Raw genomic sequence first — 26,661 nt, forward strand, 5'->3', positions numbered from 1 at the left:
TGAGAAGAGAAAGTGCAAGCAGGATTCTAAGAGAGGGTTACAGGGCAACAGTAAGGAATTTATCTGCCTCCTGTTTAACCCACCATGGATGGCCACCCAGGAAGTGGGCACACAAGGCTTAGCGCTTGCTCCTGTTTCTTTTCTTTCCTTTCTTTCTCTCCCCCTCTGTTTCTTTTTCTTTCCTTTAAGATGCTAAGGACCAAACCCAGGTCCTTATGATTGTTAGATAAGCTCTCTACATCCCCAAGTCCTGTTCACGTTTCTCTGAACCACCCAGGATTTCTACACGCATGGAGGAGGTTCACGTGTGGCTAAGTTCCCAGCACCTGCCTAGGTCACTGTGGCGTGTGCAGACCACCACCTCCCCCAAGCTCACCTTCAGGCCTTAATCCCTGCCAGCACACAACCCAGGACCTGGCACACTAGGTCCTCAGCCCAAGGGCTGCAATGTCGAACTACCCACAGCCTTAAACCCAGCGAGCCACCCCGGGGAAACAATATGTTTCCAGCTGGCACCCAACAGAGCCCACGGGTGCTGGGTGGGCCTCCTTGCGGTACACCTGCAGGCCCAGAAAACATGTGAGTAGAAAAAAATGCAAGTGGACCGTGTTCCCAAGGAACTGGAACATCTCGAGGGGGCCTCCCCAGCAACCCCGAGTGGGGCGGGCCAGTACCTCCAAGCAAAGGTCAGAACCTGGTGGGCGCAGTGATACCGGACCCACAGCTCCGAAGCTCACGCCCAGGAATCCTGTTCCCAGTTAAAAGGGTTCACCTGGGATGAGCAGAGGCGGCACAAAGAAGAGGCTGCCTCGGCGGACATAGATTGCTCTGCAGGTCCAGTGGTCTCACCCAGCGTGGGGCTGGCAGCAGGGAGCGCGCGGGAAGGGCTCTTTATCCGCTAGATAAGTGAGTGAAGCGGCCCGGGCTCCGGTCAGCGGACAGTCTGGCATCGGAGCAGGGGACCAAGGCCATGGGGCAGGAGACTCAGGGACTGCGGGAAAGTAGAGGAGGCGCTGGGGTCAGGACTCAGAGGCCAGGAAAAAGGATCCGGGGAACCCGGGAGCCAGAGTAAACTCGCGCGCGCGTCCTTTCCCCTCCGCGCCTCGGCCGTCCGGAGCCTCGCGGGGACGGCGGGTCTTAGGCTCCCCTTCTTCCCAGGCAGGGGACAGAAGGAGCCGCCATCGCCGCGGTGACGACCGAAGGGGGGCGCAAGCCCTCGGCCGGGCGGGAGAGTTGGGGGAGGGGGTCGCGGGTCCGCCCCGCCCCGTCCTGGGCCTCCCGCCCCCCGGGCCCAGTGGCGCGCCCATTGGCCAGCCGGGCTCCGCGCGCCGCGCCCATTGGCCCGCCGCCGTGAGGAGCACGCGGCCACCGTGGCGGGCGCGCAGTCGGAGGGCGGCGGGCTGGCCGACGGGCTGAGGGCAGCCCGGGCGGCGTGCAGGGGGCATGGCGGGTGTGGGGCTGCGGGCGGTCGCTCGGCGCTGGCTGCTGTGCGGAAGCCACGGCGGGCAGCGAGCCGCCTCGTCCTCACCCTCCTGCCCTGGCTGCGGCCCGCCGGGTCCTGGCCCCCACTGCCCGGGAGCCCCGCGCTCTGCGTCCTCCCCGGCGCCGGCCGGCGGCACCGAGCTCAGCGAGCACCTGTGGGCTCGTTACCAGGACATGCGGAGACTGGTGCACGGTGGGTGAGCCCGGGTGGACCGAGCGCTGGGGTCGCTGCAGCGTGGTGGACTGTCGGAGAGCCGGGGCGCAGCCCTCGAGCGGTCCGGGGCACAGCTCCTGGCGTCCTCGGGGTTCGGCGGGGACCCAGAGCCTGATGGGCTTTTCAGTAGAGACTTCAGCGAGACGGCCCGGGAGGGGGGGTGGGAGGTTTATTCCCCAGCTTTGTCTGCAGGGGCTTGGAGCATCTGGAGTGGCCGCCCGCAAGTGCGCCCCGAAGCGTGCCGCAGGGGACCGCTGCGGGAGTGCTCCCAGTGCTCCCAATCCCTTGTTCTCCGCCGGCCCTTGGGGTGGGAGTATTGTGGACAAAGCCCGCGAGCAGCGCTCGCCCAGTCCGGCTCCTGGAGACCTCCAGACCTAAACTGATACGGGCTGGACTTTCCAGGCACCTTTTGGTTTGGCGCTGGAGGTCAGGCCCGCTCTCAGCAAGGGCCGGGAAGGTGCTGGAGAAACAGATCAAGTCACCCACCTCAATCGCCTGGAATCCCCATGGGTTGCTACAGGTTGACCAAGCTGCAGAGGGCACTTACCCTCCCGTATCTTTCCCTTTCCCTCAGTGAAATGGACTGATGAGGCTGGAGGGCCCCCAGTGAGAGTGCAGGAGATCTGTCCACTGCTCTGGGTGGGTCACTATCCAGTCTCTGCAGCAGACAGATGTGGTTCAGGCAAGTGGCTCTATCACTGCCCAGCTGGATGGCCTTCAGCAAGCTTCACCCTCCCAGACCTTCCAGTTTCCTCAGTCATAGTGTCGTGGTGACTTGGAAAGAACCAAGCCAAGAAGGGATAGGAGAGCTTCCGGAGGAACCCCCAGGGGTGAGGTGGCTTTCATTGTCTGGTAGACAAAGTGACCCTGTCTGGAAGGTTCCGACTGTCTGGACAGGGATTTCCAATCCAGCCTCATGGGAACCTGGAGAGTGATCAGAACTCACCTCTTGACAAGCTGAAGACAGAATAGTTAGTGCCTTTGTGGAGTGGTCGCTCTAAAGCCTTTGGGGTCTAAGACTGACTCTGTCTCTGGACAGGCAGGCCTGGGGTGTTAAGAAGTCTTTGTTCTCTACGTAGAAAAGACCCTCTGAGTGGCCTGAGAAATCTGCCTCAGAGGTAGAGCAGTAAAGAAGGGGATCTCCTGGGTGTTGCCCTGCAGGACTCACCTGCATCTTCATATCCTTACAGACCCCCTGAGTTCCCCTTGTGCAAGGTCACTTCCACTCACATGTCATGGTGAACACCAGAGTGAGCACTGTGTTCATGCACATCCAAGTGGAGTGTCCCATCCACACTTGGATCTGTGGAGCAGCTGCTTGGTGCTGGCCTGGGGCCACCATGGTCTCAGGGGCTTGGAAGGCACTGAATCCTGCCTGGGTGTGGGTACAGAGCAGGAATGCTGCACAGAGTAGGTCGATAGAGTTTTTATTCCCCCTTTAGAGACAAAACAGGCTCAAGAGTGACATTCCTGAAGTCACAGCCAGGGTGGGAGTGCTGATCTTGTCCGACTGGCCTCAGAGCCCATGCCCTTTCCATCGTAGAAACATCCCCAAGGGCAGAGGTGAAAGCCCGAACCTAGCCAGAGCTCTGCCTATGCAGGGTCACACTGCCCAGGAGGCCCCCTCCCACCCAGGGGATTTATGCAGCAGGAGTTACAGTTGGTACCCAGGAATTTAGAGCCAGGGGGAGGCGAGGCCCCACTAGGTAGGCAGTTGAGACGCAGAGTCCCAGTGACGCCAAGTGAGGGGCAGCTCAGAGGGCTGTAGTCAGCTGTGTTCATGCACATCCAAGTGGAGTGTCCCGTCCACACTTGGATCTGTGGAGCAGCTGCTTGGTGCTGGCCTGGGGCCACCAGAGGAACCAGCCACACCTGTTCCCACACCCACGCCCTACACTTGACTCCAAAAGAAGGGTGGAGGGCGGGGCTGTGTTCCAAAGGAGCCTCCAAGGCAAATGCTCTGGGCAGCCGAGCACATCAGTGAGGTGTCTGCCTCTTGAATGCGCTGAATGCCGTTACTGTGGGACCAGGGGTTTCTGTTTTATTATTGGAACTGGTCGTGGCTGAGACCAGGTTTCTGAAGTCTTGGACCTGAGTTTTTGGGAGTCCTTACCCTGTGCCCCTATAATGCTCCCCTTTCCCTGTAACCTCTGCCCCTAGAGAGATGTGGACATGGTCTCAGGGGCTTGGGAGGCACTGAATCCTGCCTGGGTGTGGGTACAGAGCAGGAATGCTGCACAAAGTAGGTCGATACAGTTTTTATTCGCCCTTTAGAGACAAAACAGGCCCAAGAGTGACATTCCTGAAGTCACAGCCAGGGTGGAGGTGCTGATCTTGTCCGACTGGCCTCAGAGCCCATGCCCTTTCCATCATATGCCTTTTCTCCAGGCACCTTCCGCGTTGTACAGATGGGGCAGCCAAGGCAGGAGAGCTCGGGACCCTGGAGCCTGCTCCACACAGGGCCCTCCCTGATGTGGGCCTGAGAGCCAACTTCAGTTCCTTGGGAGCAGCCAGAGGCTTGGGGTGACCATGACCACATCCCAGAAGGGAGCAGCCTGGATAATGGCCCAGAACCCAACATCGCACGTCCTGCCTGTCCCGCCTGTCGTAATTAGCAATGTTCCCTGGCTAAATCCAGGGAATGTCATTATGTGAACTGGCAGGCAGCTGAAATCCGATTAGAGGGGCCTGTTCCCTGGGCTGTGACAGGTGCTCAGAGTGGGTTGTCTGAGCAGCAGAGGGGCTCCTCACCCATTAATGATCCTAAGCCCCAACCCCAGTTCTGGACAAGGTGGAAAGCGCATCCGTGGCCTCAGCCCCCAAGTCATGCCAAGACAGCCGGGTCATGCCCCGACATGCTGCCCTCACTGATGCCCCTCAGGGGGTGGGAGATGAGACCCCAGACAACTGAGGAGGGCAGAGGGACCGACAGTGGTGCTCCTGAACAGGTTTTGGAGCCAGCCTGAGGAGTGGAGTCCCTGCCTGCCTGCTGGTGCTGCCCAGCTTCTGCCTCAGCCACATTTCTGGTGGGGCTTAGTGGTGAGAGCCAGGAGGAGGAACAGGTTCAGTGCCTGGTGGGCTGCAGGCAATGGTGTAACCACAGGGAAGGAGCTCCAACCGTGGGCTCAGCCCGCTGCCAGCTCCACCTGTTTTAGTTAGCTTTTGCATCACTGTGACCAAACAACTTACCTGACAAGAACAACTTAGATACTGGCCATGGTGACGCACGCCTATAATCCCAGGGGCTTGGGAGGCTGAGGCAGGAGGATCATGAGTTCAGAGCTAGCCTCTGCAATTTACTGAGGCCCTGAGCAACTTAGGAGTCCCTGTCTCATATAAAAAAGGCTGGGGATGTGATTTAGTGGTTAAGCACTCCTGGGTTCAATCTGCAGTGTCAAAAACAAAGGAGAAAAAGTTTATTGGTGCTCACCATTTCAGAGGTGAAGCAGAGCCTCATGGCAGGAGGACATGGTGGTCAGGAAGTGGAAGGAGGGAGAAGGGGCTGCAGGAAGGTGCACTCTTCCAGGGCACACCCCAGGGATCCACGTCCTCCAGCCAAGCCCCACCTGCCTACAGTTACCATGGACTGATTAGGTCATAGCCCTCATAACCTAACCATTTCACTTTGAATATTCCTGCATTAACAGAGGACACCCCATCTCCAAACCATAACACTGCCTTACCCCACGTATAGGACCCTGGGCAATTTTTTTCTCTCTGAGCCTGTTTGACCATCTGGATCACTGGGCTAAGGGTTGCCACTGTGGGACGTTTCTTGAGGCTTAAGGGATTGGGTGCTTGCAGAGTATCCAGGAACCGTTTGCCGCTGCCATGATCATTTCCTTGTGTCTCCTTCCTCTAGACCTCCTGCCTCCTGAGGTCTGTAGCCTCCTGAACCCAGCGGCCATTTACGCCAACAATGAGATCAGCCTGTGTGATGTCGAGGTCTACGGCTTTGACTACGATTACACACTCGCCCAGTATGCAGACGCGTTGCACCCCGAGATCTTCAATGCTGCCCGGGACATCCTGATTGAGCACTACAAGGTGAGGCTCACCAGGCAGAAGCCCTGTGCCCAGGCCCTGGAGGCCAGTAGGGCCCAGCTTGACCTAAGCCCCAGGCTGGGTCATGGGGCTCCTCAGATCCCCTGGGCGCAGGTGGCTAGATAGATCCTGAAGTGGCCGCCCAGCCAGCAGAGCTGGCAGTGCCACGGGCTTAGGCCTAGTCTACGTTTGTTTGCCCACCAGTACCCAGAGGGGATTCGGAAGTACGACTACAACCCCAGCTTCGCCATCCGTGGCCTCCACTACGACATTCAGAAGGTGAGTGGCTGGTTGGTGACCTCCAGGTCCCTCCTGAGTGGCTGTGCCCTGAGCCTGCTTCCTTAGCCACCCCCTTTCTTAGAGGAGGATCTCCTGATCTGTCCACCCCCTTGACCTCAAAGCTGCCACTTCCTCTTGGTAATGTACCTGACCCCCTTGGTACCATCCAACGGAGGCTTTGATGTGGGGTCTAGAAGAGGCTGGCCAAGTCCACCTTCTCACCACTGGTCCTACCCCTGCCCACACTGGGTGCCCTCAGAGCCTTCTGATGAAGATTGATGCCTTCCATTACGTCCAACTCGGGACCGCCTACAGGTTAGTGCTGGCTCTGCCTTCATCCCACCCCCACTTCGCACTGCCCCCTGGGCCTGGTGTGATGGCATCTGTATGCTGACTCAGGGGCCTCAAGCCTGTGCCCGATGAGGAGGTGATCGACCTATATGGAGGCACCCAGCACATCCCCCTGTACCAGATGAGCGGTTTCTATGGCAAGGTACTCCTCCCCCCACTGCGACCCAGAGCAGCCCAGATGGGGGGCTTGCTGTCGATGCCACCTCTCCCAGTGTCCCAAGGCAGATTTGGAGACCTTCTTCTCCAGTGCTGGGGCTGGTGGAGCCAGAGGGGTGGCTCAGATGTGGTCCCCTCTCCAGGGCCCCTCCATCAAGCAATTCATGGACATCTTCTCACTGCCAGAGATGGCACTGCTGTCCTGCGTGGTGGACCACTTCCTGGCCCACGGCCTGGAGTTTGACCAAACACACCTCTACAAGGACGTGACGGTGAGGATGCTGGGCCTGCCCTCAGGTGGCATGAAGGCAAAATCCAACCGCAACAGGGCAGGCTCTCCTGGACCCCGCTGTGCCCTCACTGCCTCCCCCCCACTCCCCACAGGATGCCATTCGAGACGTGCACGTGAAGGGCCTCATGTACCAGTGGATTGAGCAAGACATGGGTAAGGGTGGATGGTAGCCTGACTGGCCTGCTTGAGCAGGGTGGCAGGGCCCTCACAGACCCACCTTCCCCCCCAGAGAAGTACATCCTGAGAGGGGACGAAACGTTCGCAGTCCTGAGCCGCCTGGTGGCCCATGGGAAACAGCTGTTCCTCATCACCAACAGTCCTTTCAGCTTCGTGTGAGTCCAGCCCCGCTTTGGAAGGAGGGGCGGGGGGACAGACACAACGCCACCCTCAGGCCTGCAGCTGTACCACCTCTGCACAGGGACAAGGGAATGCGGCACATGGTGGGTCCTGACTGGCGCCAGCTCTTTGACGTGGTTATCGTCCAGGCGGACAAACCCAGCTTTTTCACTGACCGGCGCAAGTATGGGCCTGGGGGTGAAGGGATGGGCCCCCCACGTGAGGGGGAGGAGGCCCAAAGCCAGACTGGCCTTTGCTTGGTGCCCCAGGGATGAGGACACCCCCTTACCAGCATGTGGCCCACTTGAGTGGACAGGTCCTTAGGAGAGGGATGTGCCCAGCCCTGGCACTGCCACAGATGGAAATCAAGCCCTTTGCCCTCACCCAGGCCTTTCCGGAAACTTGATGAGACAGGCTCACTCCACTGGGACAGGATCACCCGCCTGGAGAAGGGCAAGATCTATCGGCAGGTAAGGGCGGTCTTGGGGGAGCAGCAGCTGGTGTGAGAGCTGGGGACAAGTTCTCCTCAAGGACGCAGGCTGTGCAGAGGCAGACTCCAAATGAGGCACAGCCTTGTGCCCTGAGCAGCCTCAACTGGTGCCACTGGGCAACGTGGCAGGAGCACTTGGCCTCTGGGTCCCGGTGTCTGGGTTTGAGTTCCAGCTCCACTCAGTAGCAGAGGGAGCCTGGCCCAGTCACCTCTATGCCTTGCTCTCCTCATCTCTGAAAGACCTCTGAGGCAGGATTTGAAGCAATCACCAAGTGCCTGGTGAATGGCACTGTAACTAGTTGAGACTGAGCTCTCTGCTGCAGGCAGAACCAGCGTGGTGAGGGTCCCTGAGCCTGGCCAATGGAGGAAGCTCACAAGAACTCTGGAGAGACCCCTTTCCCATCTGACTAGAGAAAAGAACAGCTAGGCTGGGGTAGTGGGTGCCTGTGAACTGGAGGAGATTAAGGCGTTTGGCCCTGGCTGGAATGTGGAAATCCTGGCTGAGCTGGTCTTCTTAGGGGTGGGGGTTCCAAAGGCTGCGCGGCAGTCGGCCAGGAAGCAGCGTTGAGGTGCTCGGGCCTGCAGGCTGCACTTCCACCCTTGTCTACTGCTCCACTTCCTGCCCTCCTCCACCCCAGCTCTCCATGACCCCTCAGGCCCATCCCCTGAGCTTTAAGTGTGACACTCTCCCTTGTTCTAACACCTGGCTGTGGCCTCAGAGGACAGGCACCTGTGCGGCTACCAGACGTTTCCTTGTGCCTAACATTCCGAGGTTTCCTAATGCTGTGTATATTAGATGCTTGGTTCCCACCCTCAGCCCCTTTCTCTGCCTCTTCTTCATCTCCTGCCCCTCAAGATTCTCTCTTGGTCCAGGGACACATCCTCAGTGGTCCTGCTCAATTGAGTTCTTCCATAGCCACCTGTCCCCCACTGTGTCCATCCCTCTGAGGTTCATGGATGCAGACTGGGCGGACAGTCCCACTCCAGGGTGTGGCTCCTGCCCCAGGTGGGGCCAGCTCTGGTCCCCCGTTTCTGCCTCCCCTGGGAGCTTCCCTAGTTTGGGGCCTGTTTCCAACTTCCTCCAGCTTTGGGGCAAGCGAAGCTGATGACCTGCTAGTGAGCTTTGCCATTGGTCCACCAGGTCCCTCTGGGCCAAGGCAGCCAGTGAAGACTGACTCTAGGGTCCTTTGCTTTAGGGCGTGGGGCCTTCCCTGTGGCTCTGTTCTCACAAACAAGGGCTTGATCCTTAGCCGGGGTGGGTGAGAGGCCACAGGGAGGGAGGCCCTTGAGGCTCAGGGCATGCCCGGCCTATGGGAGCCCTCCCTGGGGGGAAGCGAGGGTGGGGGATGAAGGCTGCAGGGCCAGAGGCCACGGGAAAGGGCAGCCCTGCATCCTGCTGGACTTGGCTGCCTGTGGGGAATTGAGAGGGCTGGTGGAGGACGAGGCCTGGCGCTGGCAGCCCCGCGGGAGCACGGTTGGCTCAGCAGCGTCCCTCTGCACCCCAGGGAAACCTCTTCGACTTCCTGCGCCTCACGGAATGGCGTGGCCCCCGCGTGCTCTACTTTGGAGACCACCTCTACAGTGACCTAGCGGTGAGGGGCACAGGGCTGCATCCCCGGGGGCGGGGGCGTCCTCCCAGCTGGTGCTGACGCCCATCCCCCCGCCCCCAGGATCTCATGCTGCGGCACGGCTGGCGCACGGGCGCCATCATCCCCGAGCTGGAGCGCGAGATCCGCATCATCAACACGGAGCAGTACATGCACTCGCTGACCTGGCAGCAGGCGCTCACGGGGCTGCTGGAGCGCATGCAGGTGGGTGGACCGCCCCGGGGAGGGCCCGGTTGCAGCTTCCTGGGCACCCACACCATACTGTCTGTCCCAGACCTACCAGGACGCAGAGTCGCGGCAGGTGCTGGCCGCCTGGATGAAAGAGCGGCAGGAGCTGAGGTGAGCAGGGTGGGGCGGGGCCGGGTGGGCCGGCGGGCCTGGCGGGCTCAGCCTCCGCCCACCCGTCAAGTTCCCCATGTCGCCCTCCCCAGGTGCATCACCAAGGCTCTGTTCAACGCTCAGTTTGGGAGCATCTTCCGCACCTTCCACAACCCCACCTACTTCTCTAGGCGCCTCGTGCGCTTCTCCGACCTCTACATGGCCTCCCTGAGCTGCTTGCTCAACTACCGCGTGGACTTCACCTTCTACCCGCGTCGCACACCTCTGCAGCACGAGGCGCCGCTCTGGATGGACCAGCTCTGCACCGGCTGCATGAAGACACCCTTCCTGGGCGACATGGCCCACATCCGCTGAGGGCACATTTATTGCAGGACAGACCCCCCAGTCCCATCCACTCTGGGCATCCAGCCAGACAAGCAATAAAGGTGCCTCCTTCCTCCACGTGCCTGTCTCGGCTTGTCACTTGACTGCGAGGATCCTCTGGGTGTCAGGGAAGTCGTCCTCCAGGAGTGAGTCCTGGGAGAGGAAGGCTGTCTGGTGATGGGCCAAGAACAGGCCCCAGGCCCCAAGCCCGCTTCCTTGGCACAGTCCCTGCCCACACTCACATCAAAGGGCTCACAAAAGGCATCGTGGTTGCCAAAAACCGGGTTGGGGACAGACACCAGGGTGGGGCTGTTCACTTCTTGCCATGGGGAGAAGTCGTCATTAGCATCGTCTTCCGCCTGGGAGATCAGTGGTAAGTGGAGAAGGTCTGGAGCAGGATCAGAGGACCCCACCCCTGGCAGCCCCCCGCAGCCCCGGCTTTACCTGGAAAGCAGAGAAGCCAAAGCCTGCAGGCTTGCCTCGGGAGCGGAGGTAGAGTACACTGGCCCCCAGTCCGAGCAGTGCTCCAGCAGCCACCGCGGCCCCAACTCCTGCTGCCACCGGAGGGGCCTCGGGTGCCAGCACCGCCCCCTGCAAACAAGGGGAATGTCACAGCCCCGGCCAGAACTGTGCCCTCCCCTCACAGCTCCGCCCTCCCCTTCTTGGTACTCACAGGCTGAGGGGGTGCTAGCAGGGGGCTGGCCAGAGCATGGATGATGCCATTGAAGGCCATGATGTCCCATACAATGACACTGCTAACCACAACTGCCCCTGGGGCCTGCAGGGAGACCAGAGTCAAGCCTAGCAGGTGAGTGAGGCTAGATCCGGTGGGGCATGGGCCAGACTCACCACAGGAGCCCAGGAGTTGTTTCCAGGGCCCACATCACTGATGACGAGGCTGACACCTGAGTGGGCAGGGAGCAGGGTCCCCTGGCTGGCGTTGGTGCTCAGGAAGGTGGCATTGGAAGCGTGCAGCTCCAGGTCTGGACCACTCAGTGTCTGCAGATAGAGCAGGACCTATTGAGTTGGGCCAGTCAGAGGGAGCAAACCCTGCTGAGCCCCTGGCCCCGCTCTTACCATGTTGTCCACAAAGCCTTCGTTGACAGGGACAAAGAGTGTCTTGTAGGTGAGCTCATCATCCAGGAAGCGCAGGAAGTCAAAACCCCGCTGGGTGGCATTGGCATAGCCCAACAGCATCTGGGAGGGTGGGGAGACAGGGCTATAGGCAGGCTCCCTCTCTAGGGATCCCAACTGTCCATGCCCCGCCCAGGCTGGGTCCCTTGCACACCCCGTAGAAGGTGGAGAAGTTGGCAGTGGCAGCCAGCACGTCGAGCAGCTTCCCATTGCACATGCTAATCCCATCGCCTACAAAGCCGGCCTTACATCGGCAATCCACATCTGCAGAAAAGGCAGGTCAGTGGCTCCGTGGATTGGTGGGAAGGGACAGAGAAGGGCACGGGGCTGGGGATGGATGTACCTCGCACGCGGTAACAGTAGGCATCCCAGCGCTCTGAGAGGTTCTTGCGGGCGCCCAGGCTGACGACACCCACCCGACCATCACCACAGTCAGCCGCAGGGAAGACAACAGGGTGGGCAGCAGAGCCATTGGCCAGCCAGCCCACAGAACAGAGGTGGAAGCCCAACTGTAGTGGCAGGAGGGGATGCTGAGACCCAAGGCCCAGCTGGAGGGGCCCTCGGGCTTAGCTCCAACTCCTGAGCCCCACATACCTGCTGGGCAGCAGAGAGTTGAGAGAGCGAAGCAAGGACGGCTCCCTGGGCCCCGCAGGCTGCCTCAGCCTCTGAGAAGTTCAGGCCATAAGGGCCACTGGGGGCCTGGAGGTGGAAGACACCAGCCCGCTTTTCTGCAAGAAGGAGGGTATGTAGTCAGCTGGCTGCAGCTCGGGATTAAAGCAGGGTGCTGGGAGGGGGCAGGGGAACACACCCTGGAAATGTAGGTCAGTGCACACAGCATCTGTGTGGCAGGGTAAGGGATGGCCCAAACAGCGGTCCACAGGTGGCTCGGCTTCCTCCAGACACTGCAGTCCATCACCCACGTAGCCCGCATGGCACTCACAGCGACGTGTGTTCTGGGGGGCAGGGACAACAGCAGGTGTCCTTCAGTGACAGTGGGAGCAAACCAGCAAACCACCTCCCCCAGCTGCTTGGCTCCCAGCCCTGCTCACCGGGCCCGTGTTGAGGCAGTCGGCGTGCTCGCTGCAGCCACCACGGTGGCCATCCGCACAGGGGTTGCGGGCCCGACAGCTCCAACCGTCACCCTCATAGTCGGGCAGGCAGACACAGGTGACCACTGTGCCCACCTGGCTGCAGTTGGCATGCTTGCTGCAGCCACCGTGCCCATCCCGGCACAGGTCTGCCACTGGGAGGCAGGGGAGAGGAGGTGAGCCGGGTGCCTGGGGGAAGGGGGCCCTCCCTCCTGCACCTCCTCGGCCACCTGCTTACCTGTGCACACGCGACCATCGCCCTCATAGCCCAGGCGGCACTCACAGACGTTGCCCGCACGGCACATGGCCTGGGCCGCACAGGGTGGGGCACACTTGGGCTGCAGCTCTGTCCCCCAGGGCCCGTCCCCAGACGACCAGGTCAGAAGCTGCCCTCTTTGCCCCCACTTGTCCCACCTATCCTCAGTGCCTCCACCAGAATGTGTAGTGCCATATGCACCTGTGCATGCGGGTGGGTTCAAGTGCAGGGGAACCCGAGCACGAGCGCCACTCACCCAGTCGCACCTCACAGCGTGGCCCAGTCCAGCCTTCGTCACAGAAGCAGGAGCCAGAACCCCCCAGGCCCTCATCACAGCGGCCGTGGGAGGTGCAGCTGCAGGCTGGAGAGAGGGGCAAGCACAAGATGAAGGTTGGCATGCAGGCCAAGGGGGTGAGGTGGGGTGGGGTGGGGCGGGGCAGGGCGGGGCAAGGATGGCCCACCTTGGCAATGGGGTCCAAAGAAACCTGGGGCACACAGTTCACAGGCTGTCCCTGCAAAACCTGAATGGCATCTACACTGCCCACTGCCACTCATGCCATCCAGGCACACGCCGTGACCATTACAGGGGCTGCTGGGGCCACCAGGGCAAGCTGGAGGAAGAGGTGGGAGAAGAGAGGTGAGGCCAGGGGCTCTCACCAGAGCACCACCCACACAGCCCAGTCCTACGCATCCGTCCCCCAGCCTGCAGCAGCCAAGACTCAAGAAGCACCAATGCACTCACATCCCCATGCTGCTGAGAAACTTCTAGGCCCCTAGAGACCATTCAGACCCTTTAGCACTGCCCACCAGGTTCTGGGCCCTCTACACACCACCCCACCCCACCTTTTTTTGGTGTGGGGGGTACTGTTGATTGAACCCAGGGGCACTTAACCACTGAGCCACATCCCCAGCCCTTTTTAATAGTTTATTTTGAGACAGGGTCTTGCTGAGTTGCTGAGGGCCTTACTAATCAGCTGAGGCTAGCTTTGAACTAGCAATCTCCCTGCCTCAGCCTCCTGAGATGCTGGGATTACAGGCAGGAGCCACCACACCAGGTTCACCCCAGTTCTTTGAGCATTTCTTCTAGTAAAATCTCTCAGGATCCAACCTCCCCTACCCTGGAGCACTGAGATACCCTTCCCAGGCATGATGGCCAGAGTCTTGTCCTTGCTGGAGGAGCCAGATCACACCATCTGCAACCTTGAGGCACGCACCTTGGCACTCGCTGCCATAGTGACCGGGGCAGCAGCTGGGCACCCAGGTGGTGGTGACACAGTTGCGGTGGCAGCCCCTGCTCTTGCCCTGGGGATGGCTCCAGAAGCTGGGCCGCACCCAGATGTTGCCAAGCGCCAAGGAATGCAGTGAAGGGGTTGACCATAACTTTGAGTAGTAGCGCCAGCAGGTCTCAGGGCTGCCCTGGGCCAAGAAGAGTCAGGCCACAGACAGTCTGAACTTGGTGGTTTCTGTCCCCTGCCCATTCCCCAACTTGGCCCCCAGCCCCTTACCTGCTCCCATGAGCCCTCAGGACAAGGTGGCTCCAGCCCACAGATGCTGCAAGTCTTCTGGAAGGGGTGGAGACCAATACCACAAAGTGAGCTGGGTGCACAAAACAGGTAGGCTCGAGCCCCTGCCCATCCACCTCTGGTCTGTGGCGGCCCTCACCAGTCTTAGTGGCCGGGTTTCAAAACGATCACAGCGGGCGCCGAGGCCAGGTGGCTCTAGCAGCTGGTCGATGCCATAGGCCAGGCCACCTTCAAAGGGCATGTGCCGCTGCACAATGCGGGCATCGTCCTCACCCACCATGAGCTCACCCTGCAGGTAGAGGGTTTGGAATACATGGAGTCACAGGGCCACTGTAGCCCCACTGCAGCCCCTCTGCTCCCCGAGCTTCCCCCATCCAAGCCCCCTCCCCAGACTCACAGGCCGGGCACGACTGCAGGAGAAGGAGATGGGGGTCCCATGCATGGTTCGGAGTGAACCAAGGTTGGGCATGTCAGATGCCAAGGCCTGAACAAATGGAGCCAGAGTTGAACTGTGCAGGCAGCTGAGCTGCAGGCAGCGGGAACTGAGCTCTGGAGCTGTACCCACCTCGACATTGCGGATCACATGGCCACGCAGGATGGCTGCCAGCTTGTCACGGTGGTCCTCATGGTATAGCCAGGCCTGCCGATCAGGAGGCAGGGCTTGCAGGGCAGAATCTGTGGGCCACAGCATTGTGAGGGGCCTGTGGGACACATCGCGAAGCATGGGCAAGAGGCCGGCCACCTGGTGAGTTAGAACAGAGGTGCGGCTATCACAGACCGGTGGAGGTAGAGACTGGAGGCTAGTTCGAAGACCAAGAAGGGGCTCCAGAGACCTGGGCCAGGCAGCCTTCCCACTAGCCACCCATAGCTGTAGTCATCCCAGGTTGACAGACAGTCCAAGACCCCAGCCGATACCTAAAATCAGGAATAGTACTGAATCTTATGTATACGTTTTCATTTAAACATAAGTGATAGTTTAATTTGTAAACTAGGCACAGTAAGAGATGAACAGAACAGTTGTTCCACTGTGATAAGTTACTTAAAATTTATGAGTTGTGCCAGATGTGTTGGTGCACATCTGTAATCCCACTGGCTCAGAAGACTGAGGCAGGAGGGTCACAAGTTCAAACCAGCCTCAGCAACTTAGCAAAGCCCTAAGCAACTCAGTGAGACCCTGTCTCTAATTAAAATACAAAAAAGGGCTGCAGATGTGGCTCAGTGGTTAAATGCCCCTGGGTTCAATCCCAAAACCAAAACCAAAAGACAACATTTGAGTTGCTTATTTCTGGGATTTTCCATTTAATATTTTTAGACTGCATTTGACCATAGTCAACTGAAAATGCCCAAAGTGGGGACTACTACACGTAGTCACACCTGCAGGCACCCTGAGTGTGCACACGTCTCAGGTCTGCAGGCTCATAGCAGAGATGGGTCCACACTGGGAAGCTCCTGCACACAGGCGTGTCCTGTGTACAAGGGACTTCTAGCAGGCCTTGTCATTCTCAGAGCAAGGAAAGCATACACACTGTTGCACACATACACACGCTGACGGGCATGCGCACACAAAGTGGGATCAGTACCGTCACAAGGCGGCTGAAGATCTTGTAACCAAAACTCTCAGCGGCATTGGTGGCATTTCTCTGCAGAAAGGGGCTCATGAGCAGCTGGTCGGGAGGGAAGTGAGGATCCCAGCCCCAGCCCCAGCCCCCACGCCAGTGCTCAGGCCTACCGGAGGAATCGGGCTAGCATCGGGGTCCCAGTGTAGTACGTCTGGCGGAAGCAGGACACGGTCGATGAAGTGCAGGATGCCGTTCACTGCTTCGTGGTCGCTGCTTACCACACGCGCAAAGTCGTTGAGATAAATGCTGCCCTGGGGGCGGGCACGGTTGAATGGGGGCGGGCCTGGGGCTGAATGAAGCGGCTGACGGGTTGCTCTGGAGCTGTGGGTGGAGCCTGGGCGGGCCTGGGTTGGGCAAGTCTCTGTGCAGAGTCCTGAGTTTGGGACTGAGGCTGAAGGTGGGCGGAGCCGGGGTGGAGTCAAGGCTGGGTGCTGGGCTCACCGCCCTTAGGGACAAACGCCAAAGACCCACAGCAGGGGTGGAAGAATGGCACCAAGGCCAGCTAGAATCCAGAGTACTGGGGCCTAGAGCAGGTCATGGTAGAGGGTGGGCAAGGACCAGGCTGGGCTAATCTCCATCTTTTTGAAGCGCCTGCTGAGTCTTAAGCAAGTGGCAGCAGGACACAGGCCCTGGCTTGAAAGGGGCCCAATCCTGAGCCTGGGGGTCGACCCTATGTGGGGTGGGATGGAGCGGGGCTCACCTCCCTCTCGCTGAAGCGCAGGGTGTGCCCAGAGAGCGCTGTGGCGTATCCCTGGTCCAGCAGCTCCTGGCTCCGAAGCTGCTGGCAGCCAACCACGTGGTAGCGAAACACAAGCTGGCGATTTGCACGAATCCGAGCCAGCTCATTCTAGAATAGAGTCAGGAGGGTAGTAGGGGCCATAGTCCCACCTCTGCCTATGAGTACTCATCCCTCCCTGACCTCACCCTTGGGACTGCATACTTGCGACAGGTTGGTCATTAAATCTGCTTGTGGAACGAAGACTGTGAAAGGCCCGTTTCCCTTGAGCTCCGTGTATTCCTGGGAAAGTGGAAGAATAGCAACCTGGGACCAATTTGGGGCTTCCAGGGATCTTCTGGGAGAACTGAACTCTGAGACCAAACCAACCAAATCCCTAACCAGATAGGAACATTGGAGCCCAGAGACAGGTGGTACCTACGGGTCACAGAGGCCCAAGCTGGTTACTCACCAGGAGGTGGCGACTGAAGAATGAGGCATGCCTGTCCCGAAAGAGCTCCTGAGGGAGCGAGGATCAGTTCAGATTTGGGGTGGCCCCCATTCAGGGCCTGGTGCCTGCCCCAGCACCTGCAGCCCAAGGTCTGGCCAAGGCAGAAATGAGAGGACAGCAGGAGAGGGGGGATCTGAACTGGGGTCAGGATCAGTTTCATCTGTCATAGCTGACATGAGGCCCAAGAGGAGATAGGGGTCAGGTTCAGGGTCATGTCAAGGCCATGATCAGGATTAAACCTGGGGTCTAAGCCAAGATCATATTTCAGGTCTATGGGGCATGTCAAGATGAGGTCAAGGGTCAGACTTGAGCATCATTACCAGGCCGAGACGGGCACGGCAGGTGAAGCCATCTCCCACAGTGTGCATTCTGTTACAGGTGCATGTCCTCTGGCCATCACCTGTGCTTTCGCACGTGGCATAAGGGCTGCAGCCTCCGTTGTTCTATGGCCGGATAGGAAAGGGAGGCATCAGTGTCTTCCAGGACTCCTATGTCACACACAGCCCTAGAGAAAAGGCCGCGAAGTTCCCTGCCCAATCCCCAAAACCTTATTTCCAACCAGTGAGGCAGACTGGAGCTTGGGGAAAGGTGATCCACCCTACAGAGGCTCTCAGGAGCCTCCTGAATGTGCAGAGGGCTATTCCTGCCTCAGGCCCCTCTTCTCCCTGGGAAATGTGGTAGTACAGGAGGCTGACCTGGGAGCAGGGGTCCAGCAGCTCACAGGTCTGGATGCCATCTCCACTGTAACCCTCGCGACAGCTGCAGGAGACCTGTCCCAAAGCCTGATGAGTGAGGCTGCCTGGAGGCAAGAGCTGGCCGGTGCCCCCAGGCCCCGCCCCGCATGCTGACCTGCTGGGGGCCTGTGGGGATACATTCAGCATGGACGTGACAGCCTCCGTTGCGGATGAGACAGCTGTTGATTTCTGGGGGAAGAGACACTGGAATGAGGGGTGGTCTTGTTTGTTGATCTGGTGCTCAGCTCCTCACCTCTCTGGGCCCCTGAACCCCACACGGTGTGTGCCCTTCAACCCTCCTAAGTTGACCTCAGACTGCTGAAATCAGACCCAACCCCACAAGCACCCAGGTTGGGCATCCCAGCCTCACCCTGGCACAGCTCCCCGTCGCCTGTATAGCCATCCTGGCAGGTGCACGTTCGCTGCCCAGGTGCCACCTTGGTGCAGTTGGCGTAGGGGGAACAGCCCCCGCGGCCATTGGCACAGGGATCCACCTCTAGGGGTAGATGGTTCCAGGAGGTGATGAGGAGCAGGCATAGGACAGGGGTGGAATAGGAGAAGAAAAAAAATGTCAGAGAGAGAGAAGATCTGAGATGGGACAGCAAAGGCAGGGGCTCTGTGGGGACAGCCACCCCCAACATTTCAGAGAGGGGCCCAGGCACCCATGTGGCTAGACCTGAACAGTGGCTGCCATTGCCCGAGTACCCTGCAGCACAGACACAGGTCGAGGCTCCAGTGGAGTCCTGTACACAGCTGGGAGAGATGGCAGTGGCTCAGCCTGTGCCTGCCCAGCCCCGGCCCTGCCCACAGTCCCCCACACTCACCCCTGCCCCAGGTTAATCTACTCACTTGGCATTGGGGTCGCACTTCCTGGGACACTGAGGGCCAATGATTTCTGGGGGCAGGAGGAAAGTTCTGGTCATTCAGACAGGAACTGCCTTTCCAGTGTCACCCACCCCCACTCCCTTTGGGACCCACTCACTCTGGTCACATCGGAGGCCCTGCCAGCCCACGTTGCAGACACAGCTTCCGTCCCCCTGCAGCCCCTCCTGGCACATTCCATGGGCACAGTCACACACTGGGAGAGGGATGAGAGAGGATGGGATTTATCCAGCGTCTCCATCATCCTGTCCCGGCCAGTGTCCCCAACCCACTCGCCTCCCAAAGGTAGCCTGCATCCTGCCCCTCCCAGTACTCACCTCCAGCACAGTTGGGCCCGTAGCGGCCCAGCTCACACATCTCGCAGGCGGTTCCGTGGAAGCCCTCATGGCAGCGGCACTCCCCGCTACCCAGGAGCCTGTCCTGGCATTGCCCGTGGCCCGAGCACACCCCACCCAGACCCCCCGGGCACGGCTCACACAGTGTGCCGAAGAAGCCGGGGCAGCAGTCAGGCACCTGCCAGGGTGGGAGGGAGGACTGAGGAAGAGCCACCAAGCACAGCCCAGGCCAGGGGGCAGAGGGAAGCGCAGGGAGCAGGGAGGCGACATGCTGGGGCCACAGGCCCACATGGTACAGCAACTGAGACCAAAGACTGGTGGGCAGATCAGAGCGGAAAGGGGTGTGGAGAACTCCCTCGGTGGCACCCCCTGCAGGGTGGCGAAACTGAGCTTCCAGCAGGGGAGGATGCCTGGGTCCCACAATGAGAAGCAAAGCCAGTCCTGCCTCTACTAGGGTGTGGTTGACAGTGGCAGCTCGGGGTTGAGCCTTTCTGCCTCTCCCATCTCCATGCCCCAGCAAGATGGACACAGTGATAAGCACTAGCCTTTGACTTTGGACCTCTCTCTCCTTTTTCTCAGGTCACCTGAGGCTTCACGGCCACATCCTAGACCCAGTCCTGCCTTTGCCCTTTTTTTTTTTTTTTTTTTTTTGGTACCAGGGTTTGAACCCAGGGGCATTAAATCACTGCGCCAATCCCTGGCCCTTTTTATATTTTATTTAGAGACAGAGTCTCACTGAGTTGCTTAGGGCCTTGTGGAGTTGCTGAGGCTGGCTTTGAACTGGTGATCCTCCTGCCTCAGCCTCCTGAGCCGCACCACCATGCCCACTTCTGCCTCTGCTCTTGAAATCCAGGCCTGGTTCCTCTCTTGGGCCTCCAATCCCGCTTCCCAAAGACCTGGGGTGGGGGAAATTCAGGACAAACCTGAATCTTCTTGGCACATGTATAAGAACAGCCCCGGGAGAAGGAGAAGCCAGATCTGTAGACACAGCTCTTCCTGGGTATGTCCTGAAAGTGGGGATAGGCAGGAGGGGTCATCCAGCAGCTTGGGAAGGGACAGGGCAGTGAATGAGGAGATAGATAAATGGACTTCAGGTATCTGAGTGGGTGAGACAGACACCTGCGGGATAGCAGAAGCAGCAGAAGGGACCAAGGCCAATAAAGGTGGGATGGGGTAAGGAGGGGACAAAGGGAGAGGGGAGGGGAGAGGGGAGGGGAGAGGGAAGGGGAGAGGGAGAGGGAGAGGGGAGAGGCCAGGAGGGGACCAGGAGGGGACCAGGAGGGGGCCAGGAGGGGGCCACAGGATTGAGGCCTCAACCTGCCAAGTCTGCACAAGGCTGCCCAGCAGGCCAGGCTGGGCCACAGAACCGCCACCAAGGAGGCTGGCTGCTGGTGTCATTACAGGTCCCCACACATGGGCCGAGCAGGTTCCTTGGGAACAGTGAGGACAATGAAGCACGGACAGAGCTGTGCTAAGCCTGTCTCACCTGCAACTCAAAGCCCTGAGTGCAGCGGAACTTCCGGGTACAGTTTATGCATTTCTCCTGTGGGGAGAGTGGGATGTCAGTTGTCCAGAGTGGGACCCCCAAATGCATCACCTTTCCTCCAGGACCAACTGACCAAGTGTTTCCCCCCTGTCAGCTAGGCCAATCAGCAGGTCCCACTATTTTTATCTTTTACTTTTTGCAGTACCAGGGACTGAATCCAGAGTTGCTCTACCTCTGAGCTTTATCAGGAGTCCTTTTTTAATTTCGTTTTTCTTTTTACATTTTTTGGGGGGTGTGGGGGATTAAACCCAGGGGTGCTTAACCACTGAGCCACATCCCCAGCCCTTTTTTATATTTTATTTAGAGACAGGGTCTCACCAAGTTGCTTAGGACCTTGCTAAGTTGTTGAGACAACAACTGAGTTGTTGGCTTTGAATTTGGGATCTTCCTGCCTCAACCTCCTGAGCTGCTGGTATTACAGGCTTTTCACAGTTTTAATTGGTGCTTTCATTTTATTTTATTTTATTTGAGACAGGTCTTGCTCTGTTGCCCAAGTTGGGTACCAATTTGTGATCTTTCTGCCTCAGTCTCCCATGGAGCTGTGATTACAGGTGTGAGCCACTGTGCCCATCCACCCCACACTCTTTTTTGTGGGGGTGGGTACCAAGGGATTTAACTCAGGGGTGCTCAATCACTGAGCCACATCCCCAGCCCTATTTTGTATTTTACTTAAACACAGGGTCTCACTGAGTTGCTCAATGACTCACTTTTGCTGAGGCTGGCTTTGAACTCACAATCCACCTACTGCAGCCTCCCAAGCACCGCCCCCCCACTACCTTCCTCTGGCCCTACCCTCTCACCCTCAGAGCCTCTGCATGGCTGTGCAGGCAGCGACTTGAGCCCACTGTCAGGACCCCGGACAGGCCAAACAGCGAGCGGCCAGGTGCCTCCAGCAAAGGACCTTCTAGCGGCATGTGGTTCACCTCAGGCTGAGAAGTGGGACAAGAAGTTGAATTCACCCACCCACCACCATCCTCATGCCAGGGGTTGTAAGACCATGACACATTCCAGGGTGGGAGAGCACCTCCAAGGATGGAGGGAGTACTTCCAAGGATTGGGGGAGCACCTCCAGGGATGGGAGGGAGTACTTCCAAGGACAGGAGGAATCTCCCTGGAGCAGAGGGTGGAGGCTCCTAGTAGGAGAAACTCTAGAGAGAAGTAGTCTTCAAGAGCTGAGTCCCCAAGAAGGGTCTCCTTGCCCATTGCCCCGCAAACCTGGCCACTGTGGTTGTAGAAGACAAGCCAGTGGGCGGGGCCCAGGAGGGAATTGCGGTGTCCCCCTTTCCTTAGGGCTTCCACAGAGAGTGCCTCCCCCAGGATCACATGGTGTCGCACCGTGTCTGCATCCTGCGGTGGAGGAGGAGTCAGCTCAGGGGGGGGTTCAGGACTCTGGAGCCTCCTGGACATCATGTTGTTCCCACTGTGTTTCCCTGCCGTGGCATGGGAAGCTTGCCCTCTGTCCTCTCACCCTGCGCCTTCAGTCACCCCATCCCCACGGCCTCACCAAACTGCTGCCATTGCTCTGGGCCTCCAGGGAGTGATTTGTGGGCACAAAGATGGTGTAAGCGGTGGCAGCCTCGATCTGGGGCACCAACCCGTGGTGCTAGGGGCAGGGGGCAGGGGGCAGGGATAGACACATTAGTTCTCAGTCCAGACACTGGGAGCCAGCCAGCCCCATCCAGACCTGGGAAAGGTGCCCCTGAGCAGCAACCCCCAATGCCAGCCTCCCCTACCTGCAGAAGCTCCCGGAAGAGGCGGAAGGCAGGTACTCCATCCAGCTGCTGGAGCAACCCCTGGTCCCCCTGCACATCAGCTCGTGAAGGCAACAAGACCTGGGGTAGAGCACAAGGGCAGTTAGTCCGCTGTTATTTTGGGGCTTGCCTGGAAGGCCTTCCGCACACACTCTTGCTGTACCTGGCTGAGGATGTGCAGGATGCCATTGGTGGCGAAGAGGTCAGCTACATCCACACTGGCGTTCTGCACCCAGACCCTCTGGAAGGCAGCAGACAGAGCTCAATGCAAAGCACCCCAGCCTGGAAGCTGGTGATGTGGATGTGAGGACCCGACGGGGCCCATGGTGACAGGGACAGGGATGTATGTGCAGGCACTGACGGGCGGCCCCTAGCAGGGTAGTCACTGCTGCTCCCAAGATATACTGCCCTCAGCAAGGCATCCTGAGCACATCCTCTGAGCCTGGCTCTGAGAAGAAGGGGAAGGGGACCGGGCCTCGATTTATCCTGAGTGTGCTGGTCTGGCAGAGCCTGTGACCACTGGAGCTGCCTCCCATGACCTGCCTGGTCACCTCTTCTCCCAGGGTTCATCTCATACCCCACTGATGTTGCGGATCTCCCAACGTGTGGTGGGGTTCAAGGTGGCCACATCTTGTCCGTGGAGCCGGGCTAGCTCCTCCTGAGAGAGAGCACCCTGGAGAAAATGGGCCCTGAGGGGGCATGATTTGGGGGGACATGAAAGTAGGTTAGTATAACAGAGATCCTTGGAACTAGGTCCTCCCCCAACAGGGGGACACATGCCAGGCCCCAAACCCAATTCTCCTCCACCTCTCCAGGGAGACCCACACAAAAGGACCCTCCTGTGGCCTGGCCCAGTCATGGCTGCCCCACCTGACCAGGTGTGGTAGCATCCTTGGCTGCAGCCAGAAGGCCCGGTCCTCGGGGTTCAGCCTACGGATGGCGGACTCTGAGGGCACCAAGGCTGTGACTTGGTCTTTGGCAGGGAGAGTGATGCCAGCACTCTGTGCACAGTGAGGGGACAAGGGTGATGGAAGCAGCAGCATCTGGAGACCACCTGCCCCACCCACCTCTTGGTGGTGTTAGGTGACATCTTGGAAGATTATTGAACTTGAGCCCCAACCCAGCATAATACCTGGAACCACTGGGAGAAGGCAGAGAAGTGGGCGTTGGCCTGGAGCTCCTAAGGGGAGGGAAAGAGCCAGGGCCGTGGGCTGAGGGCAAATCCAATCCCCTCCACAAAGGGCCCTGAGCGCCACCTCTTCCCATCCAAGGTTCAGGGAAGGGCTTCTGCCCAAGCAAGGGGAAGAGAGAAATGAGTCTGTGCATCACCTACCTGGATGATGTTTCCGTAGCAAACGAGGCCATCACCCCCAAAACCAGGGAGGCATGTGCACACTCGCTGACCTCCCCCCACTGCCTGGCAGGTGGCCTGGTGGGGATGGGGGACAAAGAGACATGGCCCTCCATTCAGTACTCAGATGGAAAGCTGGACACCACCCCACCTCCACCTCTCTGTCCCCACCCAACTTTTTTTTTTTTTTTTTCTGCCAGGAACTGAACCCAGGGGTGCTTAACCACTGAGCCACATCCCCAGCCCTTTTTATGTTTTATTTAGAGACAGGATCTCATTGAGTTGCTTAGGGCCTTGCTAAGGTGCTGAGGCTGGCTTTGAACTCAAGATCCTCCTGCCTCAAACTCTGGAGCCGCTGGGATGACAGGCTGCACCATTGCATCCGGCTCTCTGTTCCCGCTTATCACCAGTCTCCTCTCTGCCTATCCAGCCACCCAGCACCACCATCTCCCTCTCCAGCCAGCCTGTCTGAGCACGTGGAGCACCAGGAGCGGGTCTAGCCCTATTCCTTACGATCACTGAGCATGTGACACAGTAATGACCCTGCCCATGATGATGTGGGTGGGGCAGGGGGAGAGCAGGAGGATCTAGCCAGACCAGAGGATGGCTGCGGTGTGGGGCAGGACAAGGTCAGGGAACAGTGATGAGCTCGGATGGTCAGAGGAACAAGGAACAGGGGTGAGGATGTGCAGAAGGAGGCGGCAGGGCAGGGCCTGTGGCTTGATAGGGAGATATGAAGCTTTCATCCTGTGATGGGGCCAGGGAGGGCGATTTGGGGTTTAGAAAAATCCCGATTCTGACAGTAGACAGAGATACTGAGAGCAAGTGAGTTGCAGCCAGCCCTGGCCCAGAGAGCCTCCCCAGGGCCCCGAGCCCTTGGCCCTCTCACCAGGTCGTGACAGCCGCCGTTGCCTGCCCGACAGGGGTCAATGGGGCTGCACTCATAGCCGTTCCCGGCGAAGCCCAGTTTGCAGGTGCATCGGCTCTGGCGAGATCAGGGAACAGAGGGCTTTATCTCACCACAAGCACCCCAACTCTCCTCAACTTCCTGGCTCTTGTGGGATTCTGCTCCCCAGGGAGGCCCGCCCAGACCACAGCCTGCTTGGAGCTGTGAACTCCAGAATTTCTCAGGATGAGAATAAGGAAGTGACAGATGCATCTATAGAGATCCAGTGTCCCTCTGCATCCAGAGTCCTGCCAGGGTCACTGAGGTCAGCGGATTGTGGCAAGAGGGCAGATGTCTGCCAACGCCAGCCCCAGAGATGGCAGCTTGAACCCCATCTCTGACCATCTCCTGCCACCCACTTTGGCTGCTCTGGTCCCTCTCACTAAATACCAGTGCCCGTGGGCTCATCCTGTACTGCAGGTGAGGAACAGGTGGGACCCCCCCAGATCTCAATCGCCTTCATGGGCAAATTGGAGGCCTCTAACCTGCTCCTTCAAAACCTCAGTTCTGTTTGTTTTGTTTTGTTTTGTTTGCTTGTTTGTTTGGTACCAGGGATCAAACTCAGGGTCATTTGACCACTGAGCCACATCCCCAGCCCTTCTTTATATTTTATTTAGAGACAGGTTCTTGCTGAGTTGCTTAGGGCCTCGCTAAGTTGCTGAGGCTGGCTTTGAATTCAGGATCCTCCTGTCTCAGCCTCCTGAGCTGCTGGGATGACAGGCGTGTGCCACTGAGCCTGTCTCCATTCTGTATTTTAAGACTCCTGAGGGAGTTCAGTGTTTCAGGCCTTGTTTATACCGCCTATGTACCTGCTGCCAATAGACTGGTGGCCCAAAGGCCACTGTGGAATTGGGAGGACAGGGAATACCATAAGTTCTTGCAAAAGTCAGACCTGGCTTCCAAGTTGGGACATCCATCCCCCAACCCCAGTACTGGGGATGGAACCAGGGGTGTTGGACCACTGAGCTACATCCCCAGCCTTTTTGATCTTGAGACAGGATCTCTCACTCTGCATCTGAAGTTCCAGACCTTGAACTTGAGCTTGGAATGGATGTCCCTGAAGTCCAATGGGGCAGGGCCAAGTCCCCCAGCCACCCTGCTGTGCCTCACCTGCCCAGGGCCCACGTAGCTGCAGAGGGCATCGGCATGGCAGCTACCTCGAGTGTCCAGCTGGCACTCATCGATAGCTACACAGACGCGGCCATCCCCACTCCAGCCTTTGTGGCATATACAGCGGTGGGTGCCCAGGTCTCCAGGGACACACTCAGCCTGAGGAGGCGTGGATAATTGACTCAGGGATGCAGGGTCATGGGTGGAGGTCCAGGGAGCCCCCACCCACCCCTAGGTCAAAATATCAGGGAAGGTGCGAGGAAACTGACATTCTCCGAACAGCCGCCACGGTCAGGTTGGGAGCAGGGGCTGCTGCGTGTGCAGGAGTAACCGTCTCCCTTGAAGCCATCGAGACAGACACACCTGGAGGTGGGTGAAGGAGGGACCTCCTTGAGCCTCGGGAAGAGGCTAGAGGCTAAGCAGATCCATGCGTGAGATTCCAGATGGGACCGAGAAGCAGCAGGAGTCCTCACCTGGCAACACCCTCGTGGCTGACACAGCGGGCATGCAGGTGGCAGCGCTGGGCCAGCCCCGTGGGCCCACAGTCCTCCATGGACTCATTGCAGAAGCGGCCTCTGAAGCCAGGGGCACACGTGCCATGCTGGCACACACCCCCACTGCCCGGACGGTTGTCACAAAGACCATGAACACAGCCACAGTCTGCAGGGAAGAGATGCAAGCAGAGGACCAAGGCAGGAATCAGGACTGGTTGGGAGCCAGGACTGGTTTTGCAGTGGGCAGAGGATGGGGGCAGCCAGGACAGGGTTGACTTCCAGATTACAAACTCAGAGATCATTCCAGACTCAATGGGCAGCCAGATGAAACGTAAGGGGAGCCATTCTGACCTTTCAATCACCCAAATTCTACTTGTTCTGCCCCAATACTATCATAAAGAAGTTCTCCAGGTTGTCTAGCCTAAATTCCACTTGCTTACATTAAACCACAGTGCTCTTCCTGGCATGGGTGAAGATGACGACATCTATTTCTGTTCCTCTATTCCCTTGAACCTTCATTACACATTTTTTTTTTTTTTTCAGTGCTGGGGATTAAACTCAGGGGCACTGGACCACTGAGCCACATCCCTGGCCCTATTATGTATTTTATTTAGAGACAGGGTCTCACTGAGTTGCTTAGTGCCTCATTTTTGCTGAAGCTGGCTTTGAACTCGTGGTCCTCCTGCCTCAGCCTCCTGAGCCACTGGGATTAT

General features: G+C 58.7%; 2 protein-coding genes across 3 annotated transcripts in view; one reads left to right on the forward strand and one right to left on the reverse strand.

Annotated features, from left to right (window-relative positions):
- Positions 1 to 1,367: 1,367 nt before the first annotated feature.
- Positions 1,368 to 9,944, forward strand: NT5DC2 (5'-nucleotidase domain containing 2; the record flags this gene model as incomplete). The annotated part of the gene is made up of 14 exons (XM_079115242.1): positions 1,368 to 1,675; positions 5,559 to 5,743; positions 5,945 to 6,019; positions 6,279 to 6,334; positions 6,419 to 6,512; positions 6,670 to 6,798; positions 6,911 to 6,971; positions 7,048 to 7,150; positions 7,237 to 7,338; positions 7,543 to 7,624; positions 9,150 to 9,236; positions 9,315 to 9,455; positions 9,526 to 9,590; positions 9,683 to 9,944. Exons 1-14 carry the CDS (start codon positions 1,444 to 1,446, stop codon positions 9,942 to 9,944), a joined length of 1,674 nt encoding a protein of 557 aa, XP_078971368.1. The 5' UTR covers positions 1,368 to 1,443.
- Positions 9,945 to 9,967: 23 nt separating this feature from the next.
- Positions 9,968 to 26,661, reverse strand: part of STAB1 (stabilin 1) — a 30,060-nt gene continuing 13,366 nt past the window's right edge. The window contains exons 23-69 of one of the 2 annotated variants that reach the window (XM_079115240.1): positions 25,928 to 26,114; positions 25,724 to 25,817; positions 25,455 to 25,613; positions 24,288 to 24,383; positions 23,381 to 23,476; positions 23,180 to 23,227; positions 22,918 to 23,048; positions 22,625 to 22,736; positions 22,211 to 22,288; positions 22,030 to 22,128; positions 21,801 to 21,899; positions 21,512 to 21,643; positions 21,097 to 21,225; positions 20,237 to 20,293; positions 19,674 to 19,757; positions 18,733 to 18,928; positions 18,516 to 18,611; positions 18,383 to 18,428; positions 18,210 to 18,286; positions 17,904 to 18,029; positions 17,649 to 17,722; positions 17,495 to 17,569; positions 17,120 to 17,242; positions 16,761 to 16,808; positions 16,514 to 16,591; positions 16,274 to 16,420; positions 15,684 to 15,824; positions 15,535 to 15,594; positions 14,520 to 14,696; positions 14,352 to 14,438; positions 14,094 to 14,243; positions 13,937 to 13,993; positions 13,646 to 13,847; positions 12,893 to 13,042; positions 12,688 to 12,792; positions 12,414 to 12,521; positions 12,137 to 12,330; positions 11,896 to 12,040; positions 11,682 to 11,815; positions 11,431 to 11,596; positions 11,242 to 11,351; positions 11,031 to 11,150; positions 10,803 to 10,952; positions 10,627 to 10,731; positions 10,398 to 10,544; positions 10,196 to 10,312; positions 9,968 to 10,106 (exon numbers count right to left, since the gene is read on the reverse strand). In XM_079115240.1, the coding sequence (XP_078971366.1) occupies positions 10,050 to 10,106; positions 10,196 to 10,312; positions 10,398 to 10,544; positions 10,627 to 10,731; positions 10,803 to 10,952; positions 11,031 to 11,150; positions 11,242 to 11,351; positions 11,431 to 11,596; positions 11,682 to 11,815; positions 11,896 to 12,040; positions 12,137 to 12,330; positions 12,414 to 12,521; positions 12,688 to 12,792; positions 12,893 to 13,042; positions 13,646 to 13,847; positions 13,937 to 13,993; positions 14,094 to 14,243; positions 14,352 to 14,438; positions 14,520 to 14,696; positions 15,535 to 15,594; positions 15,684 to 15,824; positions 16,274 to 16,420; positions 16,514 to 16,591; positions 16,761 to 16,808; positions 17,120 to 17,242; positions 17,495 to 17,569; positions 17,649 to 17,722; positions 17,904 to 18,029; positions 18,210 to 18,286; positions 18,383 to 18,428; positions 18,516 to 18,611; positions 18,733 to 18,928; positions 19,674 to 19,757; positions 20,237 to 20,293; positions 21,097 to 21,225; positions 21,512 to 21,643; positions 21,801 to 21,899; positions 22,030 to 22,128; positions 22,211 to 22,288; positions 22,625 to 22,736; positions 22,918 to 23,048; positions 23,180 to 23,227; positions 23,381 to 23,476; positions 24,288 to 24,383; positions 25,455 to 25,613; positions 25,724 to 25,817; positions 25,928 to 26,114 (5,369 nt within the window). In that variant the 3' untranslated portion in view covers positions 9,968 to 10,049. The remainder of the gene's footprint in view (positions 10,107 to 10,195; positions 10,313 to 10,397; positions 10,545 to 10,626; positions 10,732 to 10,802; positions 10,953 to 11,030; positions 11,151 to 11,241; positions 11,352 to 11,430; positions 11,597 to 11,681; positions 11,816 to 11,895; positions 12,041 to 12,136; positions 12,331 to 12,413; positions 12,522 to 12,687; positions 12,793 to 12,892; positions 13,043 to 13,645; positions 13,848 to 13,936; positions 13,994 to 14,093; positions 14,244 to 14,351; positions 14,439 to 14,519; positions 14,697 to 15,534; positions 15,595 to 15,683; positions 15,825 to 16,273; positions 16,421 to 16,513; positions 16,592 to 16,760; positions 16,809 to 17,119; positions 17,243 to 17,494; positions 17,570 to 17,648; positions 17,723 to 17,903; positions 18,030 to 18,209; positions 18,287 to 18,382; positions 18,429 to 18,515; positions 18,612 to 18,732; positions 18,929 to 19,673; positions 19,758 to 20,236; positions 20,294 to 21,096; positions 21,226 to 21,511; positions 21,644 to 21,800; positions 21,900 to 22,029; positions 22,129 to 22,210; positions 22,289 to 22,624; positions 22,737 to 22,917; positions 23,049 to 23,179; positions 23,228 to 23,380; positions 23,477 to 24,287; positions 24,384 to 25,454; positions 25,614 to 25,723; positions 25,818 to 25,927; positions 26,115 to 26,661) is intronic. The other variant, XM_079115241.1, reaches the window with a different exon arrangement.

This window comes from Sciurus vulgaris, assembly GCF_902686455.1.
Source record: "Sciurus vulgaris genome assembly, chromosome: 16".
NCBI classification, from domain to species: domain Eukaryota; kingdom Metazoa; phylum Chordata; class Mammalia; order Rodentia; family Sciuridae; genus Sciurus; species Sciurus vulgaris.